The sequence below is a fragment of the Antrostomus carolinensis genome, unplaced genomic scaffold, assembly GCF_000700745.2.
Source record: "Antrostomus carolinensis isolate BGI_N321 unplaced genomic scaffold, ASM70074v2 scaffold14173, whole genome shotgun sequence".
In the NCBI taxonomy this organism is placed as follows: domain Eukaryota; kingdom Metazoa; phylum Chordata; class Aves; order Caprimulgiformes; family Caprimulgidae; genus Antrostomus; species Antrostomus carolinensis.
Window position 1 is genome coordinate 30143 of NW_010304568.1, and position 14011 is coordinate 44153.

The window sequence follows — 14011 nt, forward strand, 5'->3', positions numbered from 1 at the left end:
GTCCTTCCCAACAGTTTTGCAAACCTGCATGCCTGGGTTTATTGTAAAAGCTTTCCTTGTGTTTCTTCTTTGTTCCTAAAAGAAGTGCCCACAGTTGGTTTTGGAAAAATAAATAATACAGCGGAGTTAGACTCTCCATCAGAGTATGACAGTTACCTTAGGGAACTGGACTGTGGCTGTACTGTTTAAGGTTAGAATTAGTATCCTTACGTGGTGCTACACTACACTGTTCTATGGATGCTAGCTTATAGTGTAAAAAAGCTGAACGGACAGGGAAAAGGATATTCTCTCATCATGATTTGTTGCCCAGTAGGTATGCCTAATTCTAATTCAGCAAGATTTTAATACCATTCTTCTAAATATAGAAGGTGATAATAAGGATGCTCACAGTTTCTGTGTAATGATGTGTCGGTTGGCTGGCATGTAACAGGGAATATAACTATAGCAGTACTGGTGGTTTACATTTGTTTAGACCGTTGACTGATTAGAGGTCAGACGTCGTCTTTTCATGTCACTCTGGTCCTGAAAGGGAACGTACTCATTATTTATGGCTTGCTGACAATATGGTTGGGTTGAGAGCTGAGGGAGCAAATAAGGGTTGTTCTGACTTATGCATTTGGTATGAGATTTTTCTGATTGTTTTTTCCTGTGATAAATCCATGCCCACAAGATATTTGGTTATGACAGGAAGTATTCTCTCTGGCTGCTTACAGACAGGTTCTCTTGACCTTTTGTGTTACTCAGGATGCATACAAATTGTAACAGAAACTTGCTCTATCGCCTTCAGCCAGATTCACAGGCAGTTCTTAATAAAGCAGTGTCTAACTAGTTTGTCCATAGCTATATATTTAATTAATAGCTGTGTCAGTCTTTCTGTCCATCTGTAATTAAGATCTCCTGCTTGATTATATTATGGAATATCCTACTGTACATCAGAAATACTTAAGGGCTTCCCAAATCCATTTAGTCACTATAAGTATTTGCAGCATTAAATTGTTTAAGCTATTGCATTCTGAAAGCACAAAATAAAAGAAGAAAAATCAAGCAGAATTGATTTTAAGAAAGATACTTTCACAAAAGTTGCTCCCCTCTCCATCTGTATTTTAACTCTTTACTCTCTTGCAGTTCTTGGAAGGAGCTACCATAGAAGTTGATCAAATTCATACACACATGAGACCATTGCTTATGATGTTGGGAGACTATCGAAGTCTGACACTGAATGTTGTGAATCGTCTGACGTCTGTCACTAGACTTTTTCCGAACTCTTTTAATGATAAGTTCTGTGATCAGATGATGGTAAGCTGATTAAGGTTTTCTTTAGCTCTTCCAGAAGATATTTTCTTTTAGCTAATATTCGTATTTTTGAAAAGTCAAAGAACAATTCAGTAGTGGCTCAATGTGTATATTGGAAGTAAAAGATTTTTGTTTCACAATTAAAAAAAAAAAAGAATCTTTAAACATTTTGAGTTAGTTTCTAAAGAGCTGCTAAACAAGAAAATTAAGAGAGATTCTTTTCTAGTGAAGTCATACCTAGTTACGCTAAGGTCTGCTTGGACAAATTTGTCTTTAAGCAAGGTGCCAACAGCATAATACACTAAGGGAACCCTTAGAAGTGTATTTTACTTCATAGTGGCTAAGTCTGTTTTAGTGGGGTTTTTTATTTATAAAATGGTGGAAGGTATTGCCCTTCTCACTTGCAATTTTTAAACTGTATATGTGAATTCTTTATTCTGTTGCCATGGATATTTAAATATTTAAATGCATACATACTAATCAATCTTTAAACAAGCGTAAGCCTATCAGACCAGATTTTTGTACCTTTTAATGTATGTACTGTTGTAACCCCTGCTTTCTTGAATATGGAGGGGGCTTTTAGAAACTCTTCAGTCTGAGGGAATGAAAACAACTAATCATTTTTCCCTTTGTTTCCTTCAAACAATCATTTCTACCTCTACTTCTTTTCTTGTAGCATATGCTGTCACTTGCTAAAATAGAACAGCATAATCAGAACAATAATACTAGTTATCCTCTCTTTATAGCAACACCTACGTAAATGGATGGAAGTTGTGGTTATAACACACAAAGGTGGACAGCGGAGTGATGGAAATGTAAGTTAATGAAGCTTTTATGTGGGAAGACAAGAATAAATAGTATTAATGTTTGGAATTACACAACTCGTTCAGTTGTAAATGTTGCCATAATTGGTTACACACAGATGTCTTGTTATAAGCTAATGAACTTATATATGTATTGAAATCTTAGTAAGAAGACCTTCTTATCTGCTGACAATGGTTACTTTAAATCCTATATAGGTTGCTGTAGGAACACATTGATTTTTATTTTTTTCCCCTCAGTATTTACTGCTTAGAAATATATTCTCAATTGGAATGGCTGATGAGCTCAGCAGCATAATCCCTCTTTTTTCCTCTATGTTTGATGTTCATGAGGTAGCCTTTTGAAAATTATACAGAATAATAATATAATCCTAGTTATTTTTAAATATAATTTACGAAAAACAAGTTCAGTATTTACCAATTAAAATCATATAGATCTCTCTCCCATCCATACTAATGGTGTCAGTGTTGGAAATACGGGAAACTGATCAATTTTCTTAAAAATGGAAAATTGCACAGCATAATGACAGCACTGTGTGCTCTTAGAAATACAGTCCTGAAGGGGATTCCTGCTTCAGTGTTGTTTCATGTAGATTACCAAAAGTCCCATAATTCTATTAAGATTTTATTAATAACTTATATTAAGTGCTGAGATTTAAGAAAAAATTTGGGGGAGTTTTATTAATTTATTTGTTTTTCAAATTGGAGTGAAATTAGATTGGCTTCTTGTTTCCCTCCAAACATGGAAATGGCTTAATGGTTTTTCATTCCTCTTTCCTGTTATTGCAAAGAGAGCTTTTAAGTCTGAGTTTAGTAATTGCTTTGTATTTGACCTAGTTGTTCTTTAATGGAGTAGAATTTTTTTTTTAATGTTTAAACGTAAAAACTGTGCATTTTTTGGCTAAACACATTTTATTCATATCAGAGTAGTTCTAAGGCCTTCATATTCTTCTTTCGGGATTCACTTTTCCTCAGATGTAATGATTACAGATACCTTGTGGATCTTTTTATAGTAACAGACTTTCAGACCACAATGTGGCACCTCTAGAAAAGTTTTTAGTTGTCCCTAAATCACCTTGAATTGTGAATTCTTCTGCTTTTAATGTTTTCTGTTGATGTTTTCTATGTAGTTGTCTGTTTAGTCTCCTAAACCTGTAACTTTTTTTAGTGTTGGTTTAAATCCTGCATATGTTGAGAGGGAGGTGCACACCAGACACTTGAGAAAGAATCTACTGTCACATCTTGAGGGAGGAGAGAAATCTATGGAAACATTTTCAAATACAATTGCGTGACTGTTAAGTTGATTGAAATATTACTTTTTCCCTCCAATCTTTTCTCTAAAGTTTTCTTAAAAATAAAAGCTCTAGGAAGCTGAAGGAGGGCACAGACAGTGTGGTCTTTATACAGTTGCTATGGCAGTCTGTGTTCAAATGTCTGTATGTACAGTGTGCTGTTGCTGTAATTGTATCTTCTAAACGTGGAAAAACTAGGATGGTGAAACTGATGGTCAGAGTCACTGTAGCGGGCCTTTCACTTACTCTGATTTCTTCTTGACCATAGTGAGATTCCAAAATCTAAGATAATCACTAAAGGCAATGTTGGGGAGTGTTGTTGGAGTAAGTTGCACCATTCAGACTGAGTGAGTGAGTGGTTAGATCTAGGAGATGCTAAACACACAGTGGAGAATGGAATTGGTCAGGAAAGCCATACGATAGCTAGCTGAAACGATACAGGGCACTGTTGCAATAACTTTTTTGACCTAAAAAATTTTAATCTTTTTCTAAGCAGCACATTATGAAGGTGCCATTTGATGCTGATGTTGTCATGTGGTTCTTCATCATAGTGCAGACAGTGGCTAGGCAGCAAGGCTTCTTAATGAAAGAGTCTAAAAGTCTATGGAATGAGTTTTCTTATGTAAATGGCAATTCTAGACCAACTAAAAACTTCAGACATCTCAGTTAAAAATGCTGCATAATAATTAACAACTATTGCAAAGATCCAGGATAATGCCAGAATAACTAAACTCTTTGTTCACCTAAATAATTTTATGACAGTTCTACTGTGTTCTTGAATTATGACTTGGTTGTTTAGATAAATGAACAAATTAAAATGTAACATATTAAGTAGCAATTAAGATTAATTCATTTGTCCAATGAGCAAAATCTTTGATTGAAATCCCTTCTTCCTCTCTTTCCTGCCTCTCCAAGGAAGGGCATGTGTTTTTAGGCCGTGCCTGGTAATTGAAAACACAAGTTTAGAATAAATGGTTGCCTCCAACTGTCCCTGTGTGAACAGTGGCACCACGGTGGAAATTCTGCATTACAGCCTATTAGAAGGAATTTATAGTTTGATAGTTTGAGTATTCAAAGTAGTTTCATAATTGATGCTGGACAAATTTTTCTTTGAAGATGCTAAAATATTGTTTCCCCTGACTAATAGTCTCTTAATATCTTTTTATTCAGTACAAATATTTGAGAAGCTGTGTCTAAACAATGTACAAGTAGAAAAAAGGATGCTTTTCATCCTAATTCTTAGGAGAACAATTCAGAGCATGTGAGATACTCAATGTCTCCGTTCTTTCAGTTTGAGATGAGAAAATAACCCTACTGAAGTCAGTTTCTGACTGCAACCTGAAGAATAGCATATACTGATTTGTTCATTTATTTGACATTTTTGTGGGCTTTTCCTTTTCATGCTGTGACTTCTGTTTTGGTTCAGCCTGCTGCCGAAGGGGTAGAGGTGAGAAACTCAGTGGAGGCATCAGGAAGTTCTTTGTTGTTGTGGTTTTTTTTGTTTGTTTTCATTTTTTTCTTTCTTTTAAGCTGTGATTTGTTAGTTGTATTGTGTTTTGGGCAGAGTGCATTGTGCCTTTGAGTGCAGTGCTGTGAATTGTCTTCTGTTTGTCTGTGGCAGAGTTGTTTCGGTAACATTGCTGTTAAGGATGTTAAGCATGTTTGTACTAGGAAGAGCAGGATTTTTAGTTTCTCTGAAGGCATAAGTACTTTCAAAAGATTTTATACATGTTGTCAGTCCTGCACTTCAATCCATCAGAGTAGTCTTGTGGGGATCTGTCTAGGCAGATCATGGTAAAGGAATGAGGTCTAATATTTTGTGTTTAAATTCAGTTGAGGAAGTGCAGTGCACTCCATAATATTTTTTCATATACTGCATACTAGAAATTGGTTTTACATGGATGGTGAGGGTGGATTTTATTTTTTTTTCCTCTTACTGAAAGAAATCCACACTCTAGTTAAGTGAGATATAGTCCCATTTTAAATTGCACCATGAAAGAAAAGTACAAAATTATTTTTGACTTCAGAAGAATTTACTATCTGGTGGGAGAACAGAGCTGACTTTTCTTTGAAGTAACCAGCTGTTTGGAAGATATACTGAACAGTGCTGTGAGAAGGCTGTCTGTCTCTTTATTCATGTCTAGTCTGGAGTTGTGGGATGTATATGAGAAATTGTTTAGAAAGGAAGATCTGGCTTTTTGATGCATGAGACACTTGGTGTAGTGCAGTGAGCGCTCCATAACTCCCCCGTCACCATTATCATTACACAGTGTTTAGCTCTTTCCTGTAAAACACCACTATAATGACAAAGAAAATAAAATTAAACCATGATATTGCAAGAGGGGAAGGGCACACTTCCACAAGAACAATTTTGTCCTTATATCATGGTAAGTAAATGCTGTGTATATGTTAACCCTTCACATTTGGTTGTTGGCTATGCTAATGTAGAGAGGAAATGTAGAGAGGAAAAAAAAAAAGTAGGGATGTGTGATACTGTTTTTATATATTTGGCTGGTAATATTAATTTAATTGTGTTTCTTTTTAACTGTAGGAAATGAAGATTTGTTCAGCAATTATAAATTTATTCCATCTGATCCCAGCTGCCCCTCAGACTTTGGTTAAACCTCTGCTGGAAGTTGTTATGAAAACAGAACGAGCAATGTTAATTGAGGTAAAAATGGAAGTTAACATTGCTGATGTTTTTGCTTTATAGTATTTTTAAACATTAATATGTAATAATTATAATGTTTTAAACATGGTGTGGGAACATTTAATGTAATAAATAAATAAATATGCTCTTCAAGCTGTTTAGGAGGTGTTAACATTTGTCTTGGACTCTTAAAAGTGAAGTTTTGGAATTGTCAGTAAACTGTTACCATAGAAGTTCTGAACATTTTGTATCTGCATAAATGCCTTGTCAAATATATTGTTCTGAGTGCTAGTAAATTAGTAGAGAACACTGGGTTTTTGATACAAGCTTTATGAATCTTTCAGGCTGGCAGTCCATTCAGAGAACCACTGATAAAATTTTTGACACGTCATCCGTCCCAGACTGTGGAGCTGTTCATGATGGAAGCCACTTTAAATGATCCACAATGGAGCAGAATGTTTATGGTGAGCTGTGTGGGGAGGGGAGCAGGATAAAGCCCACATCTTCACAAACCTGATAATCAAAAAGTTTTTCTTCATTTCCATCTTTTTTCCCTTGTATGACCTTGTAGTCCTTAATCATGGTCTTACTCTGACTATAGGGTGCCTATTATCTGTTTTGTATTTGCTTGTCCTGAGGTGTTGATTTTGTACCTTTCCAGATCATGTAGGATTATTACTGAAGTTGTAGATATTTTTTTATATATATATATGAAATATAACCTCTACAACTTCAGTGAGGAATATAAAAACTACAGGATGATATAGCCTTTTGGCATTTTTGCTTTTAAAGATTGTTATTAAAATTATTTCTTTCCCTTCCTCAGAGTTTCTTAAAACATAAAGATGCCAAACCTCTACGGGATGTACTGGCAGCTAATCCGAACCGATTTATCACTCTGCTGTTACCTGTTGGTACCCAGGCAGCTGTTAGACCTGGCTCTCCAAGCACTACCACAATGCGTCTCGATCTTCAGTTTCAGGCTATCAAGGTATTCATTTATTATTGTTTGTTTCTGCACTAGATAGTTAAAACCTCTTTAGCTACAGGCCTGTTACATGCAGGCTTTCAGGTGTGTGTGTATATGTATTATAGCTGTAAAAAAACACTTGTAGAAATGTAAAGTGCTTGTAGTCAGAATTGCTGTAGGAAGAGAAAAGAAACTCAGATGAACTATACTTTTTTTTTAATCAAGAAAGATACAAGAGGAAAACATGGCAATGGAAACTTTTTTAAAAATTTCCTTTAAAAATTGATTTAAACTAGTTTTTATTTTACTCTTTTGTTTTAGAATATTTTAGAACTTAATTGAACTTAAAGAAATTTATATTATTGTTTCTACTGACAGATCTGATGCATGTCTGCATTTGTCTTTCGCTTTTTGACAGATCATAAGTATTATTGTTAAGAATGAGGAATGTTGGCTGGCAAATCAGCATTCCTTGGTGAATCAGCTGAAACGTGTATGGGTGAGTGAAGCTTTTCAGGAGAGACATCGTAAGGAGAATATGGCCGCGACAAATTGGAAAGAACCGAAGCTATTAGCATATTGCTTACTGAATTACTGCAAGTACGTAAAAACACTTATTTCCTACAGCTTTCATACTTTTTTCTTTAAATTTTGGAAATACTTTAAAGATATACACAGGTACTAAAAAGTGTTTGCCGTTACTGAAGAGAAAATTTAATATGTTTCATAATACTGCCTGCTCTTGGTTAGCTGCTCATTTGAAACCAAGATTAGTTTCTTCACCAAGTCATCAGCATTGTAGTTTGGTTGGGTATTTTTTCACAGAAGCTTTTTATTTTTTTTTTTAATTATTATTATTTTTTTTACAGAAGGAATTATGGTGATATCGAGTTGCTCTTCCAGTTGCTTCGGGCTTTTACGGGTCGATTTCTCTGCAATATGACTTTCTTAAAGGAATACATGGAAGAAGAAATCCCCAAAAACTACAGTATTCCCCAAAAACGGGCTTTGTTCTTCCGGTTTGTCGATTTCAATGACCCAAACTTTGGAGATGAGCTCAAAGCCAAGGTAACTAAAGCAATTAAATCAAAGATGCCTGGTATTTAGGTTTAATTTTCTTCTTGGGAACTAGGGCAACAAAACTCGCTTACTTAAATGTCAACGAGTTTGATAATTGGCAGAGCCATTTAGGTGAAAATATCATATCTGAAGAAGAGCGATAATAAACAGAGACAGCAATTCATCTTGCTTTCAATGCTGACTGCTTTAGTTTACACTTTCTAAGAATCTTTGCCCTTGGAGAAGGGTAAGAGGGAGGGGGTGGAAAAATCTGCGTGTATCTGTTTCTTAAGGTTTTATTTGTAGCTTCCTTTTGTAATGCAGTGAGAATGTCTAACATGCTGCTTTGCATGTGAAATTACTTGAATGTTGACAGGAATCTGATAGTTGAGTATAACTGTTTTTTTGTTTATATCCTGTAGGTGCTGCAACATATCCTGAATCCTGCTTTTTTGTACAGTTTTGAAAAGGGAGAAGGTGAACAGCTGTTGGGACCCCCAAACCCAGAAGGAGATAATCCAGAAAGCATCACTAGTGTTTTTATAACAAAGGTAACAATCCTTGTTTATGTTAAAGTGTATGAAAACTAAAGCAGTTGTTTCTCTCATTTTGAATCCTGATTTGAATTAGTTGTGCTATTTCTAAATACGATGATAATTTTTTCAGACCAGATCATAACTTTGAACTGTTGTGAGATCCCTCAGTCATCAGTAGGATTGGACTACAGTTTTCAGTTTATGATACCTCTTTGACTTAAATGTCTGAATTTGGAATTACAGCCATATAAGGCCCATTTCTAGCCTTTTTCATAAGCAAACCTTACCATGACTGAACATTGTTATCTTTGTAATTCCCTTTGGTTTCATTGAACCGGTTTGCAGTTATAAAGTAGATGTTGCTGAAGATGAGGGTTGGGTTGTTTGGTTTTTTTTTTAATAGGTTAATACTTTGGAAGTTCCTAGACGTGCCCATTATTTAAAAGTTCTTAACTTACGGGGTTGTTTTGGGAGTATTAAACTGAATCAAAAATGTGATTATAGTTATGAGTCTTCTTAAAAAGCAAAAAACTAGGACTTTGCTTTTATAGATAATAAAGTTTATTTGTTGTTTTTTTTTTCTCACCTTTCTTTTCTTGTGTCTGATCATCCCTGGCACTAGGTACTTGATCCAGAAAAACAGGCTGATATGTTGGATTCTCTCAGGATATATCTCTTGCAGTTTGCCACACTTCTTGTTGAGCATGCTCCACACCACATTCATGACAATAACAAAAACCGGAACAGCAAACTGCGCCGCCTAATGACATTTGCTTGGCCTTGCCTCTTGTCCAAGGCATGTGTGGACCCAGCATGCAAATACAGTGGACATTTGCTTTTGGCACACATCATTGCAAAATTTGCCATACATAAGAAGATAGTTCTGCAGGTATTGGCTGTGGGCTGTATTCATACACTTAAGGGATGTTGATAAGTTGTATAATGTGCTTTCTTTTATTTTGAAATGCAGAGTAGAGGGTGCATGATAGTTTTAGATACTTAGTGTTGTAAAAGTAACAGTTAAATTCATACACAACAAACAAATACACAAGCCAAATATTGATACATATTTATTTGGGGATAGGAGAGTATAGAAAGAAGTTTGAAGACAAGTGAAAACAGAGAGGGTAAATGGGACAATGAAAAGTCATTTTGGTTGAATTAACAAAATTGGTAATGAATGTTCGTTTAAGAGACAGACATTTCATTAGAGACAGGATGTGGGGACCAAAAGAAAACTTCAAATTGGACAGTGGAGAGGGAGGAAGAAAAGAGAATGACAGAAGTACAGCAGTATATGCTGTATGCTCTTGATGATGAAGTATCATCGTATCTTTACCAAATAATAGACCTTTAGGAAAAAACTGTGTTGTTTAGAAAATGTATGTTGTAGTTTCTCTTTCTTTATAAATGCTTTATTTTTGTAAATATGTATAATAGTAATATTGATCACAAACTTTGCTCTTTAGGTTTTTCACAGTCTTCTAAAAGCTCATGCAATGGAGGCCCGAGCTATTGTCAGGCAAGCGATGGCTATTCTGACTCCAGCTGTGCCTGCTCGAATGGAGGATGGACATCAGATGCTGACTCACTGGACACGAAAAATCATTGTAGAAGAGGGTCATACGGTTCCCCAGCTAGTACATATTTTGCACTTGATAGTACAACATTTCAAGGTACTTGTACCAGTTATTCTGGTAATTGCTCTATCAAGGGGATGAACTGCAGTTTGAGTAGAAAATAATGTAATCTGATTTATATGGTTTATCTTCAAAAGGCATAATCTGTCTTCAGAGATATTTATTTAAAACTGAAAATAGCTGTTAAATAGCAAACCATTTACTAAGCTTTGTCATGATTGAAGTTAGAACTCAAAACGTTAGGTGAAATTCTGCAAGATTAATTCATTGCACATCCCTTAGCAGTGCTCTTTAACAGAGCTGTGAAGATTCTTTAAGAGTTGTTTAAAAAAAGTGAAGAACCATATTCCTTTCTATCCTTCAGTAATCCTTGTTTGTTTGACTTTATACATTTTGTGAGGTTAACTAGTAACTTATTTCCAGTTATTGTATGTTGGGAAACATTAAACAAATGGAGGAATGCTGCAGAATGTCGATATAGGAGCATTTTTGAAAATGCATATTAAAATATGATCCAAAGTGTCAGTTAGCTAATATGGTCTTAAATTGTTTTTCTGGAATTGATGCCTCAGTGCTTTTTGAAAAAAATACCTGAATGTGTTCAAATGTGAGTTGTAGCTTTCTAAAAGGATTGGTGAAAAATGTGAATGATTGGTCCTTGAGAAAAATCATGTATCTTCAAAAGAACGTCTTCATTTGAGTACATGAAATCACTAGTCACTACTGAAAAGTGTAGCCAAAATTCTGTTTTCAAAGCATCAGTTACTTTTCTGAATTGCAAAATTTGAACGTGGCACAGATTTAGCCAGCTTTGGGATTAAAGAGTATTTTACCATTTTGCTTTATTTTGACTGTAGTTTTTGTGTAGAATTTTATTGGTTGGTGGCTAACATGACTGTGAAACCATCTTTTCAGGTTTATTATCCAGTGAGACATCATTTGGTTCAGCATATGGTTAGTGCCATGCAGAGACTGGGCTTCACTCCCAGTGTTACGATAGAGCAAAGAAAATTAGCCGTGGATCTTGCTGAAGTAGTTATTAAATGGGAATTGCAAAGAATTAAAGACCAGCAGGTAGGAAGTCTAAATAAATTGGTAAAAGTGGAACTGTTACACAGTGAAATGCTTTTTTAACATGCACATTGTTGATATTTCAGCCAGATTCAGATATGGATTCAAGTGCAAGTGGAGAGGGAGCAAGTTCTGCCTCATCTGCTGTTAAGAGAGGGTTGTCTGTTGATTCTGGCCAAGAAGTAAAACGATTCAGGACAGCTACAGGAGCAATAAGTGCTGTAAGAAAAATTCAGATTTCACTGAGAGACTCTGAAATTATAACCTGCGACTTAGTTTACTATGTTTTTTCCACATAACTCGAAACTTCCTAAATTGAAGGTTATACTTTCAGAAAATAGCCTAAATCTCTTCTGCTTGTTGTTGCCCTTCTTCAGTGTTGCTTATAGTTTTGTGTTTTGTATACATACAGGTGTTTGGACGTAGCCAGTCTTTGCCAGGAGCTGATGCGCTTCTTTCCAAGCCAATAGACAAGCAGCATACAGACACAGTTGTGAATTTCTTGATTAGAATTGCTTGCCAGGTAGTATGTTTATTCTGATATGCAAATACCAGCGCGGCATTAGTAGCCAAAACCATAAACCCCTCTTTTCATAAAACTCCTTTTGTGCTTGGATTATTTTAGTGTTTACTTTCTTTTGGTTAGAAACTTTAATGCAAAATTATACAAAAAGTAAAGTGTTTTTATTTTAAAGAGGAAAGAAATTTAATTTAATAGCCAGTTTGTGCATGTTTTTCACAAATGTTGGATATTATTTATGAGACGTATGCTTTAGCTTCTTATTGTTGGTGTTGTACATTTATACCTTGATGCAGGGGGCTTGCACTTTGAAATTAAAACTTTAAAGGTGAACAATTGCAATCCAGATTTTGAAATTGAAAGAGTCTCCATTTTACTGTGCTGTTGATCACTTCTAGCATTTTGCTTGTTCATTACCTTCTCTTTTCAAGCAAGTACTGTATGAGGAGTGAAATGATTCAAATAAACGTGACTGGTTGGAGCCAGGCAAAGATTTTGAAAAGTTTCCATAAGTGTTTTTTCTTAATGGACTTAGATACTTGCCTGATGCTGCAAAGTGTGCTTGTTCTATTGCCTTGATTTAATGGCAAGAATATTTTACCCAAAAACTGAAGAATATTTAAGAGAGTTTAAAAGGGAAAGACTATGTCAATTGCATATCTGAAGATAACAATTCTAATCGTATTGTCAAGATCAAATACATGGAATTACTTATTTTCATGCAGCATGTAGAACTAAAGCTTTTAGCCAAATTTTATTAAGAATTAACTTTTCTAGAGTGAGGAAAATTAGCTGGGTGTAGCTCAAAGCTGACAAATTTTATGGCTTTTGCTTCTGCAGCAGACTCAGCTGGTAAGTAACATGGGATTTTATACACCACAGTCAATTGCACAAAAAAGATGTGCTCTAGAAGTATAAAAATGAATTGAGTAAAAAGCTGCATAATGTTTATGGATACCTTGCAAACAGAAAAAAAATATCCATTTTGAGCATTTTCAGAGTTAGTGTAATAATGTATGGGATTTAACTTTTTTTAATATACTTTTGATGGGTGATTTTTGGTAATCAGCTAGCAGTTTAGAGACCAGTTCGGATGTTTACTATTAGTTGTCAGCTTTTTATGCAGTTAAACACTCTGTGACTACACTGATGAAACTACTTAAGCTCATCCCTTTCAGAAATAAGAAATTATATGCTTGCTTGGAATGCATAATAAATTAATCAGTTGGTTACAAAAGGGTGTCATTTTGTTAACTCTGATTAATTGCTAGGTAAATGACAACTCAAACACTGCTGGATCTCCTGGGGAACTGCTGTCTCGCCGCTGTGTCAACCTTCTGAAAACAGCTTTACGACCAGACATGTGGCCAAAATCGGAGCTGAAGTTGCAGTGGTTTGATAAGCTGCTGATGACTGTGGTAGGTAACATTCTAGTCCCGTAGGTCTTTAGGTTTCACTAGCTCGTATGTTGATTGAATACTAGTGATATCTGGATACTGATTTTTACAGTCTTTGTAGTGAAATATGTAAGTTGTTAAGTATGTGAGTTGTATCGGTGGAAGTAATTTGTGTAGCTGCAGTACTTGGAAATACTAAAATAGACTTAGGAGCAGGTAGAGTAACTTACTGTATTACTTCGATTTTTAAGTAGGTTGTAGTTTGCTTGTTTGGATGGTGTAGTGTTTGGGTGTGGGTTATCCTCTGTTGAAAGCATTTCTAACCAGCAAGGTTGCGGGCAACTTTCAAAACTGATGACAAAAAATACCAGAAGGAACATGTACTGTCCATGCTTAAGTAACAGTTTATGGTTAAAGATTTCGTATTGCGTGACTTTCTGAAAGATTGATGTGAAACATCACTGGTGTAGAAACATCAACCTTATTACAGGCTTTCAACAGATTTTATCTGGACCGACTCTGTGTAATACTTACGTGATTCCCCCACTCACTGCCTTTTTGTGTGTTTTCTCTTTAGGAACAGCCCAATCAGGCCAACTTTGCCAACATTTGCACTGGCTTAGAGGTCTTAAGTTTCCTGTTAACTGTACTGCAGCCCCCTGCTATCCTTAGCAGCTTCAAACCCCTGCAACGAGGCGTGGCAGCTTGTATGACTTGTGGAAACACCAAGGTTTTGAGAGCAGGGCACAGTTTGCTTTCTCG

The 14011-nt window shown here is 35.5% G+C and overlaps 1 protein-coding gene across 1 annotated transcript in view; it reads left to right on the plus strand.

Moving 5' to 3' along the window:
- LOC104522270 (transformation/transcription domain-associated protein-like) overlaps positions 1 to 14011 on the plus strand; it is a gene marked incomplete at its 3' end in the record, with an annotated part of 76293 nt that overhangs the window by 29577 nt on the left and 32705 nt on the right. Inside the window, 15 exon segments of the mRNA XM_029084157.1 lie at positions 1126 to 1296; positions 2040 to 2108; positions 5958 to 6077; positions 6401 to 6520; positions 6883 to 7047; positions 7445 to 7626; positions 7896 to 8094; positions 8508 to 8636; positions 9244 to 9510; positions 10091 to 10297; positions 11177 to 11335; positions 11419 to 11553; positions 11745 to 11855; positions 13124 to 13270; positions 13827 to 14011. The exon segment at positions 13827 to 14011 is cut by the window's right edge and continues 17 nt beyond it. Of these exon segments, the coding sequence (XP_028939990.1) occupies positions 1126 to 1296; positions 2040 to 2108; positions 5958 to 6077; positions 6401 to 6520; positions 6883 to 7047; positions 7445 to 7626; positions 7896 to 8094; positions 8508 to 8636; positions 9244 to 9510; positions 10091 to 10297; positions 11177 to 11335; positions 11419 to 11553; positions 11745 to 11855; positions 13124 to 13270; positions 13827 to 14011 (2366 nt within the window).